The 23,273-nt window shown below is 40.3% G+C and overlaps 1 protein-coding gene across 6 annotated transcripts in view; it reads right to left on the bottom strand.

Annotated features, from left to right (window-relative positions):
• gramd4a (GRAM domain containing 4a) overlaps nucleotides 1–23,273 on the bottom strand; it is a 62,915-nt gene that overhangs the window by 36,823 nt on the left and 2,819 nt on the right. For 4 of the 6 annotated variants that reach the window (XM_041977372.1, XM_041977374.1, XM_041977373.1 and 1 more), the window contains exon 2: nucleotides 18,901–19,114. In XM_041977372.1, the coding sequence (XP_041833306.1) occupies nucleotides 18,901–19,114 (214 nt within the window). Of the gene's footprint in view, nucleotides 1–4,196; nucleotides 4,916–5,824; nucleotides 5,953–9,959; nucleotides 10,108–10,287; nucleotides 10,482–10,578; nucleotides 10,742–11,471; nucleotides 11,557–11,716; nucleotides 11,857–11,949; nucleotides 12,052–15,871; nucleotides 15,988–16,652; nucleotides 16,734–17,404; nucleotides 18,083–18,900; nucleotides 19,115–23,273 lie in introns of those variants that run through there. The other 2 variants (XM_041977377.1, XM_041977378.1) reach the window with 2 other exon arrangements.

Genomic DNA, 23,273 nt, shown 5'->3' with positions numbered 1-23,273 from the left:
ATTTCAACGTGAAAACGAAATGTATCCAGACTATTTTTTACCAGATCACACCAGGCGGAACATAGCTGCTGGTCTGAGACAAACAATAGCTATAGGGACCTGGTGGAAAGAAACCAGTCGGCATTACCACAGTAAACACTTCAAATGTCCCCCCCACCCCCCACAAACCTCTTATCTATAATTGTGTTAAATAATCGAGATCTCAATTTCAATCAAAATAATCGTGATTATCATTTTTCCCATAATCGAGCAGCCCTAATATATCGTATATCGTGATTCAGGTAAAAAATATCGAGATATCAGATTTGGTTCATATCGCCCAGCCCTAATGTAAAGTGAATAATTTAGTCTCATCACGCTTATGTGAAACTAGTAGTTTACATTAGATAAACATAGCAGGTGGACTTAATAAAATTTGTTTTATCGGAGCCAAAAACTTTTATATTTTTACTGGTCAAATGTATAATAAAGAAGCTGCAGACCAATGATCATAAAAAAATCTACTTGTTTCAGGTTCCTGCTCTGCTTTGGTCATCTGGTTTTGCCTTCATTTGTAACATCAGTGCTGTTTTGCAATGTCCTGCAGAACTGGATGCCCCCTTTTTTATGATTTTCTTTTTGTGATTTGCTCAAAGATTTGCTTTAAAATGAACCAGTTAGTGGAATTTGTGAATATATGTTCATTTCATGGCACCTTATATAAAAAAAAATGCACATAATGGTAAACATTTTGTTTGCGGTACAAAAAGCTGGGTATATTATCTACTTTTAAATTAAGTTTTTTCATCAGATAAATCATACATGCTTTCTGAACGTTCAGAAAAACATCAATAAAAACAAAACCAAATCTCCAGCAGAACTAGAAAGGCGATTCATTCTTGCTTTTTAAAGACAGCCACAACTCTCTATTGCATCATTCGCTGCAGGATCACAAACTTTCCTCCCTCACAATACATAGATATCTCAACAAATTTAAATTTTCATCATTTGTTTTCGGCAACAGATAAAGCATCAGTAACAAGGGAATAACTCAAAGTATTCTAAAGGAGAAGGATAATACTGCAGAAGTGTAATCCAAACCAATTACAGCTGTGAACTGTTTACTCTGTTTGCACAGAACTGATCTTTAGCCTTCAATATGAAACAGAGGTAAAGGATCCAACTTTAAATCCCTAAGGATACGATTATAGGCTCAATTATATGCAACCAATGAGGATACAGATTCCTGTGTTAAATGGCAGTGAAGAGCTGTACAGCACTGACAACTGGTTAAAAAATTTTTTTAAACTTTGCATCTTTGAAAAATAAACTTTAACCACAAAGACATAAATCCTTAATATTCTTAGATAGCTCCTTAAAATGAACCCAGTGAAACTAAAGATTTTAAGGCCTCTTACATGCACAGACATTTGGCTTTATGACCGTTGATATTTGTTAAGAAGCTGAAGAAGCAGGTGAGAGAACATGAACTTGTGTATAAACTGCCCGGTGACGTTCTGCCTATTTAATATGGATGACAAAAGCCGTTTGTATAAAAGCATCAGGACGGGCATTCGGCTGCCCAAGGGCACACACCGTCCTCTTTCCAGCAGATGAGGTAATGAAGGTGCTGTTTAGACCTGAATCATGTGATCTGATCCTGGAGGGTAGAGAGGTAGCGCACGGAGAAGATTTCCACCAAGCAGTGACAGCTTTAACGTAGTGAAATGGAAAGCCTTTTGTGTGTGTGCATGTGTGTGTGTCCCAGCAGGAATAAGAGCCAGCTTGGTCTATTTTGAGGCTTCAGAGTGTGACTCATCAATGCTGTGATGTGGGCGATGCCTTCCTAGAGGGTGAGAGCTCACGCAGGCAAACACCAGAGTTCATATAGACATGCAAACAGCAGCTCGCAGACACACATGATCTCATGCAAATACAGACACATGTTGCACATGCAGGCAGAGTCTGCTTAAAAAGCTGGGAGCAAGATCACAGATTCTGGCTAAGTACAGTTCAGGACTTGACCAGTTTTCCAAAGGGTTATGGGAAAATCAAACTAAAAACAATAACCAAAGATACTCTCAGGAAACAAGCAACAATTCATATTTAATTTGGATATCTTCTATCGTTGTATAAGCATCGTGATGACGACAATGTTGGTGTTTTTAGTCACAAGCATGAGAAGGAAAACACAGAAAACATGATATGGTCTTCTCATCTTGTCATCTTGCCTCCTTTATCACATTCTTGCTTTAATCTATTCCCTTCCTTCATTTTTTATTCCCTTCCTGCTATCCGATATCTCCTCATCTCACCATTTCCGCTCTTGTCCGCTGCTGATTGTCATCTCAATGTCAGGTCCACCATAAATCCTCACCGCTGTCATCCGCCCTGAGGCTTCTCTTTATCATTCTCGTTTCCTCCTCAGGGTTTCAAAACACATAAATGGGCTTACAATATTAACAAGGTGCTGCTTTACAGGTGAAACTAAAAAAATCTGAATATTGCGCAAAACTTTATTTCAGCAATTTATGCAATTTCAGCAATTCAACTTAAAAAGGTAACTCAATATAGACCAAAAATCTAAGTCAGAAAATTAGAATACTATGAAAAGGTTCAGTGTTGTAGCCTCTAAGTGCCACACTCTAGCCAACTAATTAATCTAGAACACCTGCAAAGGACTCCTGAGCATTTAAATGGTCTCTCATTTCAGTAGAATTCACAATCATGGGGAAGGTTACTGACCTGACAGTTGTGCAGAAAACCATCACTGACAACCTCCGCAAGGAGGGAAAGCCTCTAAAACAGGGGTGCCCAAGTCCGGTCCTCGAGATCTACCATCCTGCAACCTTTAGATGCAACCCTTCTCCAACACACCTGAATCAAATGAATGGCTCGTTACCAGGCCTCTGCAGAAGCTGAATGACATGCAGATGACATTTGATTCAAACGTGTTGGAGAAGGGTTGCATTTAAAAGTTGCAGGATGGTAGATCTCGAGGACCGAACTTGGGCACCCCTGCTCTAAAAGGTAATTGCAAAAAAAGTTGGATGCTCTCAAAGTGCTGCATCAAAGCACATCAATACAAAGTTGAGTGGAAGGGAAAAGTGTGGAAGAAAAAGGTGCACAATGAGCAGGGATGACTGCAGCCTGGAAAAGTCCATTCAGAAATGTGGGGGAGCTTCACAAGGAGTGGACTGAGGGTGGAGTTAGTGCTTCGAGAGCCACCACACACAGACGGATACTGGACATTGACTTCAAATGTTGTATTCCTCCTGAACAAAACACAATGTCAGAAGTGTCTTACCTGGGCTAAAGAAAAAAATGAGCTGGTCTGCTGAGCAGTGGTCCAAAGTGCTCTTTTCTGATGAGTAAATTTTGCATCTCATTTGGAAATCAAGGTCCTAGAGTATGTAAGAAGAATGGAGAGGTAACAATCCAAGACATCCAAGTTTCCACAGTCTGTGTTGGTTTGGGGAACCATGTCACCTGCCGGTGTTGGTCCACTGGGCTTTATTAAGTCCAGAGTCAACGCAGCATCTACCAGGAGATTTTAGAGCACTTCATGCTTTCTTCAGGAGAAAAGCTTTTTGTAGATGCGGACTTTATTTTCCAGCAGGACTTGTCACCTGCCCACACTGCCACAAGAACCAAAACCTGGTTCAATGACCAAGAGATTACTGTGCTTGATTGGTCAGCAAAACTCTCCTGACCTGAACCCCATAGAAAATCTATGGGGTATTGCCAAGAGAAAGATGAGACACATGAACCGGGCAATGAAGAAGAGCTGAAAGCCGCTACTGAAGCATCCTGGTCTTCCATTACACCCAAACATCCATGCCACGCCACACTGAGCCAGTAATTCATGCAAAAGGGGCTCAAACCAAGTACTGAGTTCATATGCATGACTATACACTCTAAAAACAGTTGGGTTATTTTTAACCCAACTTGGGTCATTTCAGCAACCCAAGGATGGGTTCAATATGGACAAACCCAAGCGGGGGTTGTTTTAACCCAGAGTGTTGGGTTGAGCACTCAACCCAACACTCTGGGCTGATATTTTAACCCAGCAACTGGGTAATTAGAACTTTTTGATGGGTTATCACAACCCAGTGGGTGGGTAATACTTTTCAATGTTTTTATGGGCTTTTTTAAAGGTTAAAAATAATTAATCTAAATACACTGTATTTAAATATAGACAATCACACACACTGAGCGATAATTCAATTACATTTATTTAACAGAACAAGGCTGTAAAATTAGAAAAGTACATACCATTAAATATATTAATATATATATATATATATAATACATGAGCGCAGCAACAACGATGGCTCGTTAGCAAGTTCCAGCACAGCATCCCCTTTAGTCTCATAGTCGTTAGACACACACACAACTATATTCAACATAACTATATTCATACCAACTATATATGTAGCTATATATGTAAAATAAATATATAATAAATAAATAAATAAATTAAATAAATAAATAAAATAAATATATATAATATTTTCAATATTATTTACAAATAAATATCTGTTTCTTCACCAAACTGTGTAAGAACTGATTAAGCTGCTTGGATAAGCAGCAAAACATCATCAAGAAAACTCTACAATACAGACCATAAAACTGATTAAGACAAATAACCACGCAGCAGTCTGATAGAGGAGGATTCTGTTCCTGGCAGTTTGTACACCACTATCTGCAGAAACTCCCACACTGCTGCACACTGTTTAGGAAAATTTATATCAAAAATATAGAAAAGCTTGAAACACGTGTCAACGGCAGCGAGAAGGGTGCTGTGTTGCAGTGCTTGCTTGCCAATAACAACAAATGCTTGTGAGCACTGGTTGTTGTCTCCAAGGGCAAGGATGAAGGGGAAGGGTTTAGTGCTCTCAGCCACTCCCAAGTACTCAACAATGTTGGTCCCAACCTAAGTGAAGAGAACATACCCTTACATTAATGAGAACATTACATGCATTGAAATATAGGTAAAAACATAATTCTGCCATATTTTAGAATGCTCTGTATGAATGACTTTTTCATCAACTTAATTTGCATCTGCAGAAACAGTAACAGAGAATTTTGAACTGGTAATATGTCATTAAGATAAACTAATTTTATTGCTGTTTAACCTCTGACTGTTTTAGTACCAGTGAGCTATAATATAATAAGTCCAGTGCACTCTGCAGAGTTGAGTTCAGATCACAGAAAGTTGTCACTTCCTAACCCAGTGGTAGGAGACAGTCTATGGGCAATCATTCCTCAAAGGGCCGGTGTGGCTGCAGGTTTTTGTTCCAACCAGCAAAGAGCACAGTTTGACCAATCAGCTGTCTGAAGACTGAGATTAGTTGATTGAATTAGTTGAGTCTGGCATGCAGCTGCGTGGTTGGTACAAAAACTGCAGCCACACCGGCCCTTTGTGGAGTAGTTTGCCCATGCCTGGTCTGAATAAGTGTCAAATCTGGCTGACCTTGAGAAATTCACCAAACAACTGCAGGTAGTTATCCAACAAAAGATGCATTTAGTATGAGGAGGCTCATAATTTTGACATATTGCACTTAAGTAAAAGTTAAAAAATGTGGTTATTTGATAAAAATGTCTCTTCCCACCGGGAAGGCTAAAATTGTCTGACTGTATATAAACGTGAACATCTGACCTTTGTTGGCTCTACTATTGAAAATCTCAAGTACTTAGCTGGATCTTGTCTACCCAATACTGATTACTGCTTTTCAGACCCTTTCAGAAGTGCTCATTTCACAATGCAGTTTTAGATTAAAATACATTTTTGTTCATAATAGGCTCATAGTCACACTCATGTTTGTAATACTACACTACTTACATGCTTGTAATCGATGAACGACTTCATATTCTCATCCAGGCTGGGCTTGACCATCTTTTTTCCATCTTTATAGACCGGTGTGGGTAGAATCAAGGGCAGCACTCGCAAGGCAACATCACCACGGGCCTCTGTTGAAATGTTATGTTTGTATCTTTAATCTAAGTTTTAGATAGATAGAAATACTGTATTCATACCAAGTTGGGAAATTTAGTTGTTGCAGCAGTCAAGTACAGGCACAAGTCTGCCTCTCCCCCCACATCCTGTGATCACCTTCATTCCAGACCACACCTCTCTCATGTTGTTTTGCTGGAGTTTGGCCTCCAGCTTCCTCTTGTAGGCGTCTTTACACTCCCTCAACTTGTCCCTCAGTTGGTGCGGCACCCTCCTTAGCTCCTCCCTGTCTCCAGACCTGAAGGCTCTCTTCTTCTTGATGAGTAGAGTCTTCAGGTCGCTGGTTATCCACGGCTTGTTGTTGGGGAAACATCTAACAGTCCAGAGGGGTATTGCATGAAACCAGAATAAAGATATCCAGGATAATTAAGCAAGCCCAGCTTGACCTAGCTTGCGCGGCCTATCCTGGCTTAATTGATGCACGTTTGCTGAACCAGGATGAGAAGGTGCGGCTAGGTTAAGCCAGGTGAAGATAGTTGGGATAAGTGTGTGTGCGCGGCATACTGAAGCAGACCTCGCGATCGCTCACAGAATCACCGATGGGGAAATGGATAAAAGTAGCGCGTCCTACGTCAGGGCCGCTGAACAACAGCTCCTGACGGAGTTCTCTGACGAAGTTAAGGATATTATAAGGAAAAAAAGGCAATACCAATGCCATAAGTAAAGAACGCGAGAGAGCCTGGCAGACAATAGCCGACCGGCTCAATGCGTAAGAAGTCAAAAACTGTACAATTAATAAACAGTGCTCCACTGGAACTGTCATAATTAGGCTACAATTAAAGGAGTTACTTTTCAAATCCACTAACTGTTGTATACTTTAAGAGTGATGTAATGGAAAATTTATTCATATACCCTTATAGTTTGTAGGTTACACTTTCTATGTCTGTGTATTTAGATAAGAACTCCTTCTCACACCTTCCCCCCCTTTTTCATCCCCTCAACAGATGTTAAGAGTTTAGTGAGCTTCCTCCTTTTGCACCCTTCCCCCTTTCTTTTGACACCTTAACATTTGTTGACTGCTATGTAGAGGAAATTACTACAATGACCTCCTACTGTGATGTTATCAGCTCATGCCTGGTATATTAACCAAGCTCACTTGTATCTCCCCGAGACTCACGCAGACAAACTCCTTTGACTGTGGGACTCTCATTGCTGATCAGCTCTTAATAAATAATACTTTGTTCGATTCTCACTTAGTGTGTGATCTTTGATAACTAAAAATTCCACAACAGTGACAAGCAGGTGCATGTTACTCAGGAAATGTAGAGTATGATTAGGTGCAAACAATTATCCACAATGTGTCATTTAATCTATTTTCCTCATGTAACGTTTTTATCTATTTTATCTTTCTGTCCTTCATAAAGAACAAACCTGTCTGGCCATAAAAGGACCAGGCAGCAAGAAAACATTAAATATAAGAACATTTTGCAGGCTGGTAAGTGACTCCAAAGTAGATAACTGTGAACAAATGAGGTGAATAGATGAGGTGTCTGCTGACATGTTCAATGTCTGTATGATTGTAGCAGTTAAAAAAAGGCCTATAGAACTGGCACAGGGGGCGGCCCACCAAGCCAGGATGGGACTCCAGCAGAGGAACTGGCACTCCATTTAAATAAAGGGAGGCCAGTGATGGAGGGGATCCAGGGAGGGACAATAACTGACTCTGTCCCAGCCACAGAAACTGTCCGCTTCATACAAGGTACACAAAGTACTGCAATTCTACTGCACATGGAACACAATCAAATATAATATAGTGTCTGACTCTGGATAACCTTGCAGTGTCTGGGAACACAATTACACTTTTGGAGCCACCAGAAGATGATCCGGTTAGTACAGCGTCTCGAAATCACAGGCTTGGTATGTTCTGTGAAATCTTAATCCGAGTCCTCTCGCTGCATGTATACGGCAGGAGGAAGGCACATCTGCAGCTGCAGAATGCACGTCTGCAGATGAGGAGACTGTGTCAGTGGAGTCCAGAAGGCTTGAGGCACGTCAGTTTTATGGGATTGGCCTGCTTATTTATTCCATGAAGGATATGAAGTCAGTGATGTGGTGCTAATAGAAAATGTGTAGCAGGACCCGGATGCTGCACAGTCTCCTAAGCGGCCTGGTAACATTGTGAGTATTGTCTAAAGTAAATCTACGTTATGCACAAATCCTGCTGTGCTAACTGACATTTCCTTTACAGACCTCACAAACTGTCAGAACGCTTTATTCAGGGCACCTGGAGAGAGAGAGAGAGCTGGCAGATGTTAAAAGCTGACTCAAAAAGAGAAAGCTCCAAGGAATGGAGCTGGATCTTGAGATTAAACGCCGGACACTCAGAAAACTGGACCTGGAAATCCAGTAACCGAAAATCTGTATCTCTCATTGACATAGTCATCTCCAAAGGCCAGGGGATGTGAGCTGTCCCTGAAGACTCGTTCATGTCTGAATGCTCTTCTGAGGATGCGGGCTTCCTCGTCCAGCACATCCTCCAAAAAAGGGCAAGCCATTATGAAGAGGGAACAGGTGAAGGGGAGTTGGACCTCCTGACTACCAGTAGTATAAATTTGTCCTCTGTGGAGGACATTTGTAAACCTGAATACCTCCATCCCCCTGCATGCTATTAAACCCACTCATTTTGTTCTCTAAAAAGGACATCCAGGGCTTTTGAATGGTACCACATTTATAGGGGTGGGACTTTGGGAACATCCTGTTTTTCCTCAAGGAAAATGGCATTCATTACCACAATCACATTTCATAAGAAGAGGAAAAGTAAGTGCACAACTTCTTTTTGTGCAAATGTAGTCCTGAAGTATTATTGTAATATTTCTTTATGATATCTCTTCAGAAAACATTAACCATTTTCTAAATGAATATAACAACATCTTACCACAACATTTAAGAGTTTGAGAATTGTCTTCTGTAGTGGACATTTGTAGCCATTTCCTGAATTTTCTGTATTTTTCAATTAAGAAGAATGAGTTTCATTGTCAGAGTTTTCTCATTACCCTTCAAACAGTCGGGGGAATAAAAAAAAAAAAAATTGGTTAAACAATTTTTTTCTGGTAGTCAGGAGGATATATTCTACATTGCCCTCGTCACGGATTTCTTTGAATACACCTTTGTAACCTCATCCGCTGTGTTTTGTAATCTCAATTAATGCAATAAAACACATATTTATAAAACCTCTGACAGCAATTTGACGAGCAGTCTTCATTAGCATAGCAATATAACACTTGGCCTGAGTAATAATACTACAACTCGAATCCATATAAAAAGGCTGTTGCGATTACGAACAGATTTCCATTAAATGTACAGTGACTGTATATGTAATATTTTAATACTGGATGATTAAAATGACGCGCCATACTTAGGAAGACCATGGACATGCTGTAAAACACATTAATTCCTCGTAGAATTGACGTTGGACATGCAGGTGACTCGCTAGGATTAATCTTAGCCTGAGCAGTTAGCCTGGTCTGGAGCAGGCTAGCTGCAGCGGATAAATCACCACAGTAACTTGGCCGGGTTTAGTTTGAGCTGCTTTCATGCAACCGACTTAGGGCTAAATTCAGCCAGGATAACCAACATATCCCGGCTTAATCGCTTATCTTGGTTTTGTGCAATACCCCTCTGGAGGGCATGACCGTGTCCTCACAGAATTGGATGTATTCTGTGATGCTGTCAGTCATACCATTGATGTCCTCCCCATGACATGGGGCTGGCAGAGTGCATCCCAGTCTGTGCAATCAAGTAGAACTCTATTCTCTTGAGGTACTTTTTCTTAATTTTTTTACACTGTTTTTTTATATATTTATAACTTGCCGAGTGCCTGTACATGGATGCTGCAACAGCTAAATTTCCCAACTTAGGATGAATAAAGTACTTCTATCTATCTATGTATAGCTTGCCTGTACAATGCTGCTGCAACAGTGAACTTTCCCGCCTTGGGATGAATAAAGTACATGTATCTATGTACCTGGAGGCAGATTATCTGTGCTGAGCAGATCTTGAGCACCCTTTTCCTGCCTGGCAAGCTGCAGTATTTTCTCTCTGAAACTTATGGTCCAAGTTTCAAAGAGCTTATCTGCATGTTGTGGGAACAGCATCGAGAAATCTTGAGAAATCTAAAAGGAACAATTCAGTTGTCCATTAACTTGCACAGAAAAAAATAATAAATAAAAATCAGTTGTATTGTGTGCAAAATTTACAATAACTGCATAGTTAAGAAGTTTCATAATTAACAGACAAAAGACAGAAACCAAAAGATTTTTAGTCTCAGGCAATATAAGCACATCTGAACCTACCATGCTTGGAGTATCCAAAAGACGAGGAAATTCGTTGTTTATCTCATCGATGGATTTAGTGCCGTTGCTCCTTATCCAATGAGCCCGGTGAATGGCTGTCTCCCTCATATAATCCGTGACTTGTTTGGCTGGCCACATGTTGTTCTTCAGCCATTCCGCTAGTTGCAGTGCCCTCTCAGTTGAAATGGTTGGGTCTGTAAGTAAAATAAGCGTTTAAAAACAAAGTTACTAAACTGCATTTGAACTGTAGCACAAACATTGTTTGTTTTATGTGTTTAATATCATTCAAACCTGGTATAACCAAGGTGCTGCTTATATGTTGTTCGATGTTTGCTGTTGAAGCAGTCTGGACTGAAAAGCGTTCCTGACGCATTTTCTTTCTGATGTTCCTCAGTCGTTCCTCCAAGAAGCCTGTGGCTGGCCGGTTCCTCCGACCACGGATGTACCATGCCTCCTACAAAACAAAAAAAGATATTCTTTCAAACAAAGATAAAGCAGTGTTGTCTCAGGAGTCAATCAACATAGCTCCCAAAGACAACCACCACACCATCATAATTTGAAGTAGTTACAGCAGTCTTCATGTTACAATTTACTTAATATTCTCAGAGCAAAAACTGCATCTGGAGTGCTCTTTGTAGGCATGAAGACATACTGCTTAAAAACTTCCCATCTAGCAGCCACGACTCTTTCCTGTTGAACAATCCCGTTAGAAACCCCACAGCTATCTCTCCTAGACACTTCCACATGTACATATTTCATCCTTTCTGATCTTTGATTCTTCCTGCTCGACAGCATTCACCTCATCCTCCCTTCTCTCCCTCTCATTTCCTCATTCATCAGCTCCTCACAATACTCCTTCCGTCTTCTCTGCACTCTCCTCACTTAGCACCTGTCTTGGATCACCCTTACCTGCTGTGCATCCTTCCCATCTCCATTTCTCTATCTCCCTAACCTGTATACATCCTTCTCTCCGTCCCTTGTGTCTAACCTGGCATACAGCTCATCCTGTTTGGTCTTTGCAAACCCTCTATTCACTCTACACTGCAGTTGCTTGTATTGCTGTCTACTTCCACCAGTCCTTTCTAAGTCCTACTTCTTTTTCTGTCAGACTCATAACTTTCACCACATTCCATTATACTGTCTCCCCTTTTTGGTCATAGTGAATACAGGAAAGACATACTCACATAACCTTTCCCCTGTGTGTCCTTCAGACAAGGAAACTCTGCAACCAGAGCTGCAGCCAAAGCTGTCTTGCAGTCAGCAGATGGGCTGGAAACAAAGCAACACAGATCATGATCAACACATGTTACTGATTTTGGCTTTTTACAGTGAAAACAAGCAAACATGAAATGCCCCACTTTCCCTTACAATAAAATCTATGATTAAAACAAACTACAAAATTCACCACAAACACGAATTACATACTTACTTTTCTCCAAAGCGCTCCACAAGATGTGAAACAAGAATTCTGACGAGTTGTCTCCGTTGTTTTAAGGATATACTGTGTTGTTCAAGACTGGCCAGAATGCTACTGCCGTCACAGCTACTTCTTAGGGCCTCATGAATATTCTATAATATAAGACAAAGAAATATCTGTTTTAAAGCCAAGGATAGTGTCATGGTTGTGGATTTCTCTATTGTTTTCCCTCTGCACGCCCATACAAATCTGGGCTCTTCCTCTTCTGACATTGGATTTCCTTCCAGTTGTTGGTCCACAGGAGGCCTAGAAGGGCAGTCTGTTTGGGTCTTGTCTGGCTGTAGCTCCTACAAAAGACATGATACAGAATTACTTATTTAAAAAGAAATTTTGAAATTCTTTCAATGTTACAGGCAATTTACAATTATTCTCTGCATGAAGATATTTCTGTCAACAGAAGTATACTGCTCTCTCATGGTTATAGTATTTGTATTTGTTTTTCCTGTGCGTTTCCCTGTGTAGGAGGAGAGGAGACGAGGCGGGCATTAGGGATGGACGGTTCAGGAAAAAATCCAAATCGGTACACGTGACAGGGCATATGTGTTGCTTGGTTCAGGACATGGTGCACAGGACAACAATTGTGTCCACACTGACCTGCTTTGGTGTGACACCCGATGTAAAAGTCACTTGAGATGCACGTAGGATTCGCTGTATGTGAACTATGTGTCAGTGTCACATGAAAGTTATGAAACATGAAAGTTATTCTGTGTCCGTTTATAAGAGTAGCAACAGAATAAAACAATGCACAGCAAGTAGTGCAGGAAACATTTTATCCCACTGACATGGTGTAGGCAACTTGTTGACTTTCTCGCTAAATCTGGCAACTCTTTCTGGTGTAACTGTAGACTGAGACTGACGCGAAACCACATATCATTCTGCAGTTATTCCTCAATGAGAACCTCAATGAGCTCCACCCATGTGTCAGCCCAATGTGTCCAAACATGCATAAAGCTGCTGCTCATCCCATTATGACTTACAGAGTGAGACGGAAAAAGCCCATTTCAAAGAAAAAACAAAACAGTGGTAGTTCAAACACTGTCTCTGCCTCAATGTTATTCCTCATCCCTACAGCGTCCAATACAATTGCAAGCAAATAGGCAATTATGCAAATTACTACTTTTTTTTTTTTACTACTACTGAGGAAGCGGCAACACTGGAGCATCTCTCTGAAGCACTAACACAACACTCTGCACAGCCACAAATATGGATATATATAATTTACCTACTTACGTGTGAAGATGATGTGAAGCCTTTGTCCATAGTAGTAGAGGTGAGTCCACTACTTCACATTCAAGGTCTTCATCACATCAGCCTCACTGTAAATTCCCCCTGTGGGATCAGTAAAGTCTGTCTGTCTGTCTGTCTGTCCTTCCCTATCTATCTATCTATCTATCTATCTATCTATCTATCTATCTATCTATCTATCTATCTATCTATCTATCTATCTATCTATCTATCTATCTATATATATATATATATCTATCTATCTATCTATCTATCTGCCAGTCAATCAAAAAGGGAATGTGTTCTGAGGAAGTGTCTTTAAGCTTTAAGCTTATGGTTGGTCAAAAATGTCAAAAAGCTAGCATTTAAAACAGCCTGTAGCGCATGGACACATAGTGGGAGTTGTCCCCTTCCTTGTATGACCTCACTACATGGAGAGGATGAAAATCATCAATGGAGTCTATGTCAACACAGTCGATTACTGTGCTGGGACAGACAGAGTAAGAAAAATAATGTCTTTCAAATCCAATCGTGTCCCAGTTCTTTACAATGAACTTGATGACAGACTCAAAAACCACAATCTTCTGGATTGTTCCCATGTGAGGCTCACCATCTGGAGAGTGAGACACAATAAGTGTCATCCCTGGTCGATAATGTGTTCCTTGCCACTTCACCCAAGAGGGAATGTACACGTCTGCTAAGACTGGAGTGTGTTGAAATCTGTGGCTGATCTGACCAAATTCCTCGATAGAAGATAGTGGAACACTGAAACCAGGACCAACTTCTCTTTGGTGCTGAAACATCTGATCAGATAAAACATTGTAGCACAGCAACATCTGATGCCGAAAGGCCATGGTTTTACAAATGTTACGAAAGTTGCATGTAACATGCCCAAGCCGCTTGAAAAACCCATGCTTGGCCTCAAAGCGCATGCACCAGTAGTGCACTAGAGGACCCAGTTTCTTTATGGCACCAGGATAGTGCAACATGAAATGATGCTTTGGTTTAAGATGTTTTTCAGGGAACAGTTCGAGGAAAAGGCTGTGATGCTCTTCGATGATGTACTTGAGGTAAATCACTGCTTCCTGTGTTAAGGATGGAGAAAAGATGTATTCCATACAGGTTAAGAGGCACAGCAGTAGCTCCCAGTGCATGTTTCCTTCAGGAATAAGATCTCCAATCATCAAAGGAAGCAGCCTTAACAAACACCACATTTGTGCTGCCGTCTGCTTCATGGCACTGTCAGGCATTTTTAATTCATGGGGTCGGATGGTGGAAGGCTTGTTGGCACTGTCACAAAAGCCGTAGTCATAACTTGTGATTCTGTAATTGACCTGGTCTAGAGTTATTACTTTCTGTGAGATGAGAGACCCTAGCACCAGTTTGGCTTCATAGACACCAACTCCTTCCAATATGTCGTGCATTACATCTGGTGCAACGTTGTCTACCACATGAAAGTACTTTAGGTTGTTCAAAACACTCTGTCTTTTTAGGCCAGTTTCTGATGGATTATTTTGAGCCAGATCTGAAAGGTGGCTCTCTTTATTCCTCTGCAGAGAAGGATCCTCCATGGTTTGTCTTCGCATGTCCACTTTTTTCACATGGCACCAGCGACACACACTGTTCCCGGAGAAACTCTCTGTGTACCCAAGGATGGAATTTAGGCCCAAATTGTCCCCACAAATTTGAACAACACGAACCTTTAATGTTCCTTTGAACTCATGTGTGTTTACTTCCACACCGTTACTTTCCAAGTCCTTGATATCAGCGACAACGGACTCCAGGACAGCATCTATGCCATAGGTTTTGGCATCATCTGCCTTATACACTGCCAAAAGAAAGTGTGAATCAAGTCTTGAAAGACACTGTTGTGGAAAACACTTGAGTATAAAGTAGATAAATCCAAGCTTGTGCAGTGATGTCTTAGAGCCAAGTGGATTAACAACTTCACAGTCGTCACTGTACAGTAGAAGAGGAACAAAAAGCTCAGTTAGGAAATCAGCACTGGTTTTCATCACAGTGGTTTCATCCAGACTGTTTGTATCACAGAGCTTCCTTTTCCACTCTACTATTTTCTCCATCGTCCCTGGGCTCTCAAGAATGAGTTTCAGCAGTGGACGCAAAGGAATCCTGTGGAACGTGTCACGCACAGCTATCTGTTTCACAATTCCTGTCTTTGAGTCCCTTTGCTGCGTGTATGAGACACCTGGCAGAGGTTGCTCAACTGGCTGAACAAAATACCCTGTTTGAGCAAAATATTTCATTTGCTTATGTTCGGTCTCCAGGTTCTGAAAGGGCACAGCTGCATTTACAAAACACTGATTCAGCCGTTGACCTTCTGGAGTTTCACTCTGGCCAATTCTTTGCAGGAAAGACATGGTCTTTTTCTGTAGATCACTCACGAGATCAAACACTAGACTCGATGTCTCATTCACGACAAAGCTGACAGTGGAAAGAGTCATGGATGATTTTGCCCTGAGCTTTGCTAAAAACAGGGCAACTCTGTCTATGACAGCATCCTGTTCCAGCTCATCCCATTCCATTTCATCACTGATATTAGTATCATCATCTTCCTCTTCATGTGGTTGACTGACAATAACTTGAATGTTTCTCTCCTGCATCACCTCAGACATGTCCACTGCCTGGCTAGATTCTCCTGCTTTAACCTCTATGTGGTGCTGGGCCAGGTGTCGTTTAAATGAGCGAATGTAATTGAATGTCCTGTGACACTTGGTTTGGCAACATTCAAAATAACGAGATGAACTATTTACATTGTGTATTCTCCTCAGATGAGAAAAAAAGACACGAATATCAACACCAACAGTCTTTTTACATTTAAAGCAAATGTATCCCATCTCAAAAACCTTTTCAGCATTCACTCACTAAATGTAGCAGCTGCAGATGTTTCTTAAATTTGACCTGTAGGCCGATCTTTGGAATTAGTGCTGCAATGGCTGCATCATCCAACAAGAAGAAGCTTTCTTTGTCAATTTGTTCATCTGTAATGAGAGTGAGAGAAAAACAGGACGTAAGAAAACATTTTTATTTATGTAGAAAAACATTTTGCCATATTTTTATTACAGTATTTGTATATGCAATACTGCTATCCTTTAAATTTCCACACCTACTGTGGCTACATTCTGATAGCAAATTTTGATGGCCTATCCATTACAACCACAGGTCAATTTTTTGCTAGAATCATTGTTGTAGAATAATTGCCTGAGCAGCTGTAACTGAAGCATAGTACGGCATGTTAAAAAATGGAAAATGTTTGGGAACTCCTGTCACCCTCTATGTATCTATGGGATTGGATTTTTATTTTTCATAAGTGCATATCACAGTTTCAACCTCACATTTTCATAGGCTCAAATATAGCATTGTTGTCCCATCACATTAGTTTGCAAAACACTTTTGAAACCTTGTAATATGAGATCTGAAAACTGCATTTTGCAACCTTTTTGAAACCTTGAAAATTAAGTTTTGAAATGTTAAAATCTTCTGCACACATCATTTTGTATGTGAGCTCTGGGTGTAAAAATGGTTTTTGTTGTTGCAGAGTTTCAAACCCCCCATTAACAACCCATGCTGTTTTCATCCTCATGTTTACAGAGTTTCAAATGTGTCACTGTTCTCCCACTTCATTCATCCCACTAACAAAACTTACTCTCAAAGATCTCCAGAAGGCCTTCCATATTCCAGTCTTTTAACTTTTCCTGGACAAAGGTATCCATCCTCAGCTCACGTTCTGTGAAATGATGGGAGAGAACAGTAGAGAGTTTAGATTGAGCACCACATTCCTCACTAGGATATACAAAAGTTGGGGACACACTACACGACTTTCACTGTCTCAGTAAGTTTTGAAAAGACTTGGAGTTCACGCTAACAGACTGGCGAATGAGTGAAAGAGTCGATCATTATTTGGATATATTCCCACTATTTCCTGTCTCCTATCCTCTCTTTTCATTGGCTGTTGCCTATGCTTTTAGATGACCACAAAATAGATGCCTTATAACAGGGGTCTCCAACTTTTTATCTTCAGTGAGCTACTTTTACATAATGAAAATGCCAGGGAGCTACACGTTTAGTAACATTTTTCACACAGCAAAGTTATATATAACTGTCTATAACTGTAAGCGATTATGCTATCTTTGTACACATTCAATGTGAAATGCCAATCCACATTTACCTCACTCCACTCAGCCACTCTCATCAAAGCTACTCACCTGAAAATCTTTATATTTTTATCTGTCAGACACATTAGGACGAGGCCACATTTACCTGATATTATAACTCAACTAGCTGACAGCATTGAAGTATTCCCAGTTTACTTCGAAGCTGACGATGTCGCCTACGACACCTCGGTACATGTTTTACTAGTTCGCGCTGGAATTGGAACGGTAATAGACACAGACTTACTTTTTTCCTTCGAAAAGAAGACACTTTCGACAGAATATCCGCCATGTTTGAGAGTTGTAAACACGCTCTGTAATCCTACTGTAAAGCCAGTTTCCAACCGGACCATCGAGTGTTATCACATGACGTGCAAATATCCAATTGTAGAGCCTTGTGCTCTCGCGTGGTTTGCCAGCGTAGTATCAGTGGACGAGATAGTTCACTCTTCTTGTTGACACGGTTGAATAGCGGTTCTGAATGCAATAATTGACGCGTAGAGGACACTCCCGACGCGTCACACACTGACGCTTGGTCGTGGCCCTTTTTCGCGTTGTGTGCTGATGCTCTCAGCGTCTTATTCCGACGCGGGTTAAGGTTACTTTGGGCTTCAGTGCACAACGCGAAAGGGCCATGACCAAGCGTCAGTGTGTGACGCGTCGGGAGTGAGACTGCGTTTTGTGGAGAACCGTTATCTCTTCTAGAAAGTCCGTCATTCAGAAAACCACTTTTATTACTTATTGGAAACGTCCTTGGCTTATAATACTACATCGAATTATACATCGATGAGCGGGAAATAATGTCGAAGACTTTACTTTATTGATTACTTTATTGATCCCAAGGGAAATTCAAGAATGGATTATTCTATTCAAGCTAGCTATCCAGTTTACATTAAACTCCCTTCTTTCAAAGTTAGACAGACTAGAAATAGCTTACATTCGACATATATATAAAGTACATGTTTAAACCCAATTGTCTGTGTAATAAATAGTAAACAATAAGGGTAAAAATACTTACATATTTCAGGAGTGAATGTTTCCTCTGTCGTCCGTTTTTCTTCCGAAAGATGACAAAAAGAGCGGGAAACACACTAACCCAACAGCTGGGGTTGTTACAAATTACCCAACATGACTGAAAACAACCCAATAAATTCACCCAACACCATCAACCCAGCAGATGGGTTAATCATTTAACCCAACGTTTTTTAGTGTGTACTCTTCAGATGGTTAACATTTCTGTATTTTAAACCCTTCTTTTTATTGATTTCATGTAATATTCAAATTTTCTGAGATTATGATTTGTGTTTTCATAAGCTGTAATAATCAAAAGTATAACAAATAAATGCCTGTATATATATATATATATATATATATATATATATATATATATATATATATATATATATAATTAAACTATATATTAGTGTTCCTCTTTAAGCTGAATTACTTAAATAAATAAAGTTTTGCACAATATTATTTTTTTTTTAGTTTCACCTGTACATCTCAAGTTCAAGCTAGCAAGAGATGCAAAAGAACAATAGAGAAGTGAAACCGAGATAAGTGCATGTTTCCTTCCCTCTGGTTTTTGTGCAGAGGAAACAATGCTACATAATGCAGAGTCGGAACATCTCTTATTCATCAATACATTAAAAAAAAACATATGGCACCATATGCATTAAAAGTAACCATGCAAACATGTGGCTGTGGTGTCAAAATCTGAGCCCAAAACATACACACACTCACAGGGTCTCGCAGGACGTCCTCCATGTCTCGAAGAGCTGTTCTGGGTTTCAGTTGCATGTCATCGCTACATTCGTTGTCAGAGGCAGGTGGCGACTCGCCAAGATCTGGGAAGTCGTCTCTCGTCCTGGGGCCTCGGAAGCGGATCTTGTCCAGGCGCTTTAGCATGGTCAACACCGCACACCTGGGCTTTACCTTAACATGGCGGACGGCAACCCTGTGGTACAATGACACAAAGGACAAGGACTGTTACTAGCTGCTCTGTGGGAAAAGTGTGTTCATGGAGGAGTCATTAACCCCATCGTTAACATCACACTTCCAACAGACAACACTCCATCTTCAGAAATGTACTATGAGCACATGAGATCTCTGATTCATAATTTTCTTAGTCTAACAAGGTGAAGCCAAATATTTTAACCTTTAATGCTTTTCAAGTTCAGTGTTTGGGGTTTTTTTCCTCTCTGGCCTACACAGGAAGGAAGGACAATCACATCATTTTTCTCCTCTAACAGTTAACAGCAGTAGACCAGCTGACCTCATTTATTGATTCAGTTTCCAAAACTAAAGTAGTGGCTGAGAGGTTAAACAAGGTTGAGAAATGCTTAATAGCTTTGATTTGATGTCAAGGGGCTCAGGTGGGATGAAAATGGGGGCGGTGGGGCTGTTTGAGTCATCACACAGAATCGCCATGGTAAACTTTATCCCCATGACAGTAAATACCAATTATGAAGCCATCCAAAGTACAAGTGTGCTAAATATAATGATGCAAATCCAATTAGGAATCAGTCTGAAACCACAGTAGATACTTCACTGCTGCTGGCAAACATCCCATCTCCTCGAGGTTGCAATACCTTCCAAAAGTGTGTTAGGAGGGCTTTTTGTACAAAATGATAAAACATATATTTGTATGAATCCTTTTCAGGGCCAATTATTGTTTTGGCTTTCACTGTATGTAAACTGCCTGGAGATTACTTTTTGTTTTGAATTTGTTGCTACATAATCAAAACTGAATAATACAAGCAACAACTTTTATCTTACTGTCTTGTTATGATCTCCAAATCAAAAGCCTGAAATAACAAAAGCTCCACTTAGCTGTTAGCTTACCTTTGGAGACCTTTGGGAACACCCTGTGGTGTTCCTTTGAGGATCCCATTTCTGACCTGACAAACCCACGCCGCTTTCTAGCAGCTATGCAAAGATCCAAAGACTGTATTTCAAACATGCCTCTGTTGTTTTCTTACTGTTGGGATTTGTCATTTGGTAAAGGATTATGGGTGCTTCTTGATATAATCCTTTTAGACAACTTAATCTACTTGACCGAGTGACTGTCGCACAACATGACAAAACCGTTATCTGCTTGACTGGAAAGGTGACAGAAACATTATGTGTCCAGTTTCTTTCAATTCAGTCTTTACAAACCAATCACAAAATGAAGCTCCCAATGCTCAACTAGCCTTTAAAAATTTTAAATTTTTTTAACCTGTATCTACATAAATGCTATTTACTCTGATATAAACTATGCTCTAATGATGTTTCTCACCTATCAGCAGTGGACAGTAGCAAATCACTGTCAATTTAAACTGGCTTGGAACAGATATGGAACAAGCTAAATTAGACTTAGCTGCCATTACCTTTGTAAAGCTTCTGCTATGCAAATACACTAGATGAACATTCAACCAGTGAGAGAATATTTCACTCAGATACTGAGTTTCCAACACAACACTCTCAAAATAAGCCACATGTAAGCAGAAGTTACAGAGTTGACTGGTGGGTTTATATTTCCTTCCACATGGTTAGGTGGAAATGCCGTGAGTGGCAGGTTAATAAACACTTTCCAACACTTGTTAAGACACCTGTCACTACAAAATCTGTTCCCATGACAACCACATGGACCCACTTGGAGCAAACACGACGCAGAAGAGAAAAAGCCATGAGAAAAAGAGGACCTTTTTAATCATGCAAACATTAAAAACATACAAGCAACAAATTACACCGAACTAAGTCTTCTTTTAGAGCCGTGTATGCCTCCTTTCAACAGGCTACCTCTGGTTTATTTTCTTTTAAAAAGATTTCTTTCAGTGGTCTGAAGCCAGTTGCCAATCACAACATCTTAAAAAGAAGGATGAAAGGATGAAAAGAAAGGACAGGAGGAGGAGGAGTGGGCTATCGCTCAAGGTTTGATCAGTGTGAATGTTACTGAGGGGACACACATAAATAGTTCTCATGAACAATTTGCATGTACAAACATAAAGAAACTCCAAGCACCTTTAACTAATCATAAGTCAGTGCTGACACGCTTGCAAAGAGAGATACTGATGCAGTCATAAAGCATAACAGAGCCAAACAAACATGCACATGAAAGAACATGACACACAGGAACACCTGCAAGCTAACACTGTTTGTTTATTCCTGTCAACGTTAGAGTCGAGCAACTATATAATCTCTGTGTGCACCCTCGTATCAGCCTAATGCACTGTGTGTGAGTGTGGGTGAGTTTGTGTGTCATCAAGTAATCTTCTGCTAATGACCCGTAGTAGCTTGAGGTTACTCTTGGTCACAGTCGATACTGCAGCCAATCAGAGTCAGTCACTGAAATCAGGCTGTGAGAGCCAGTCTAATGGCCTTTGGCAGACATGAACGTTCCTTAGTTGAAGTTACAGGAAAGGATTGAATTTATCTATTGATTTACAGAGAATTGACTATCCAACTATTTTAATGGCTACAAACCTTTTGAGCATGACATTTCAAATTGCACATAAAAAACATGCAAGGAAACACGGCTAATGTCAGCAGTCCATTGGATTTTTGCTGTGTAGGACCTGCATTACATCAGCATTCAGCTGACAAAACAGGGCCGCAAGATTAATCGTCAAAAAAAAAAAAAAATTGTGATTTACATTCACATGAAAGTGAGCGAGAGTTAAAGTGAAGAAAAGTCTGCGATAAGGAGGGTTAAATGAATGGCAGCGAAAACCCAAGAATAAGTGACAAGAGTCACCCAAGCTGCCTGAACCCAACTAATCCCCAAAAAGGTTTGCATTCGGCCGTGTGGAAGGATTTTAGATTTAAGCCAAAAAATGGCAAACAGGGTGAGTTGCACTGTAAAGTGTGTGTTGCCCTGGCTACAGCACTACAAGGCAACACCACAAATCTCTGCAATAACTTAAACGTCACCACAAAGTACAGCATAATGAAGCCATACAAAGCAAGAAAGAAAGACCGGAACCTTGTACAAGGCAGTTTTTCTTTTTTACCTGAAGACCATACAGGCAAGCACAGGGATTAAAGGATGCCCTCTCACCTCGGAGTCTGAAAGAGGATAAACTGACCTGCATCACAACAGGCAACGCTCAAAACATAGTAAAGGCCATCTCCTTGAATGACTGAACCAGGCTGCAATGTTTTGGCCATAGACTCCATCTGGCAAAAGGTGAGCTCCTTTATATAGTCACAACAACAAAAGCAATAATGAACTGTGTTGTATTTGTATCACTATAATAATAATTATTTTAAGAATGATCATTTTAAAGAGCCTAATAACAGCTCATGATGTACTGAGTCTTTTTTTTTATTTTTTCCTCTAGAGAATGCAATACAAGATTCATTAGGTAGGTCTTTGCAAAAAGATTTTGGGCTCCTTCAGTCACAGGTGGAAACAGAGGAGAGACGTTCCTGAGGCCCAAAAGGAACTCAAACTACCTGAGCAGAAACTGAAAACAAAGTGCCCAACAAGGCTAGCAATTTGTCCAGATACTTCAGCTTCCAATCATATCACATGTCCCCTGACTGGAAAAGTAGACACTTTATTCTAACATGGCAACTGGCCGACTTCACTGTTGCTTTCTCCAGTGAACACGCGAGCATCTCCTCTATGAAGCCGCCTCTCAACCTTTTTGAAACCTCTGTTCTGGCTGTGTAAGAAGATGACACAGATTTCACTAACTCAATTAAGACAAACATCCTGGGAAACAGGATGAAGGAGAAGTACAAAGACCCAAAAACTCTGAATCTACTCGACATAGCCACCACTCTCGATCCGAGATTCAACATGAATGAGGAGAATAAATTAAAGTGAAACTGACAGATGAGATGACTGGCATATGACTGGCCAAAGCAATGTTCCAACAAACCTATTGTACAACATAACTTCTACATTTTCTGGAAATCTGCCTGATATTCTACTTGAATTTCAATGTTTTTGTTTTGTTAAAATTCATCAGTGCAAAAAACATTTTGTGAAAAAAAAAAAAATGTGACAGAGAATCATGATCTCAGTTCTAAGCAAAAATCCTTCATATTTATTCACATTTTTTCCAGAATCGTGCAGCCCTACAACAAAAAACATGAGGCAACTTTATTAATTAGGAATTTGTATC

This window comes from Melanotaenia boesemani, chromosome 23, assembly GCF_017639745.1.
Source record: "Melanotaenia boesemani isolate fMelBoe1 chromosome 23, fMelBoe1.pri, whole genome shotgun sequence".
Taxonomy (NCBI): domain Eukaryota; kingdom Metazoa; phylum Chordata; class Actinopteri; order Atheriniformes; family Melanotaeniidae; genus Melanotaenia; species Melanotaenia boesemani.
Note: the sequence above shows the minus strand (reverse complement) of the source record. Positions and strands in the feature narration are given on the sequence as shown.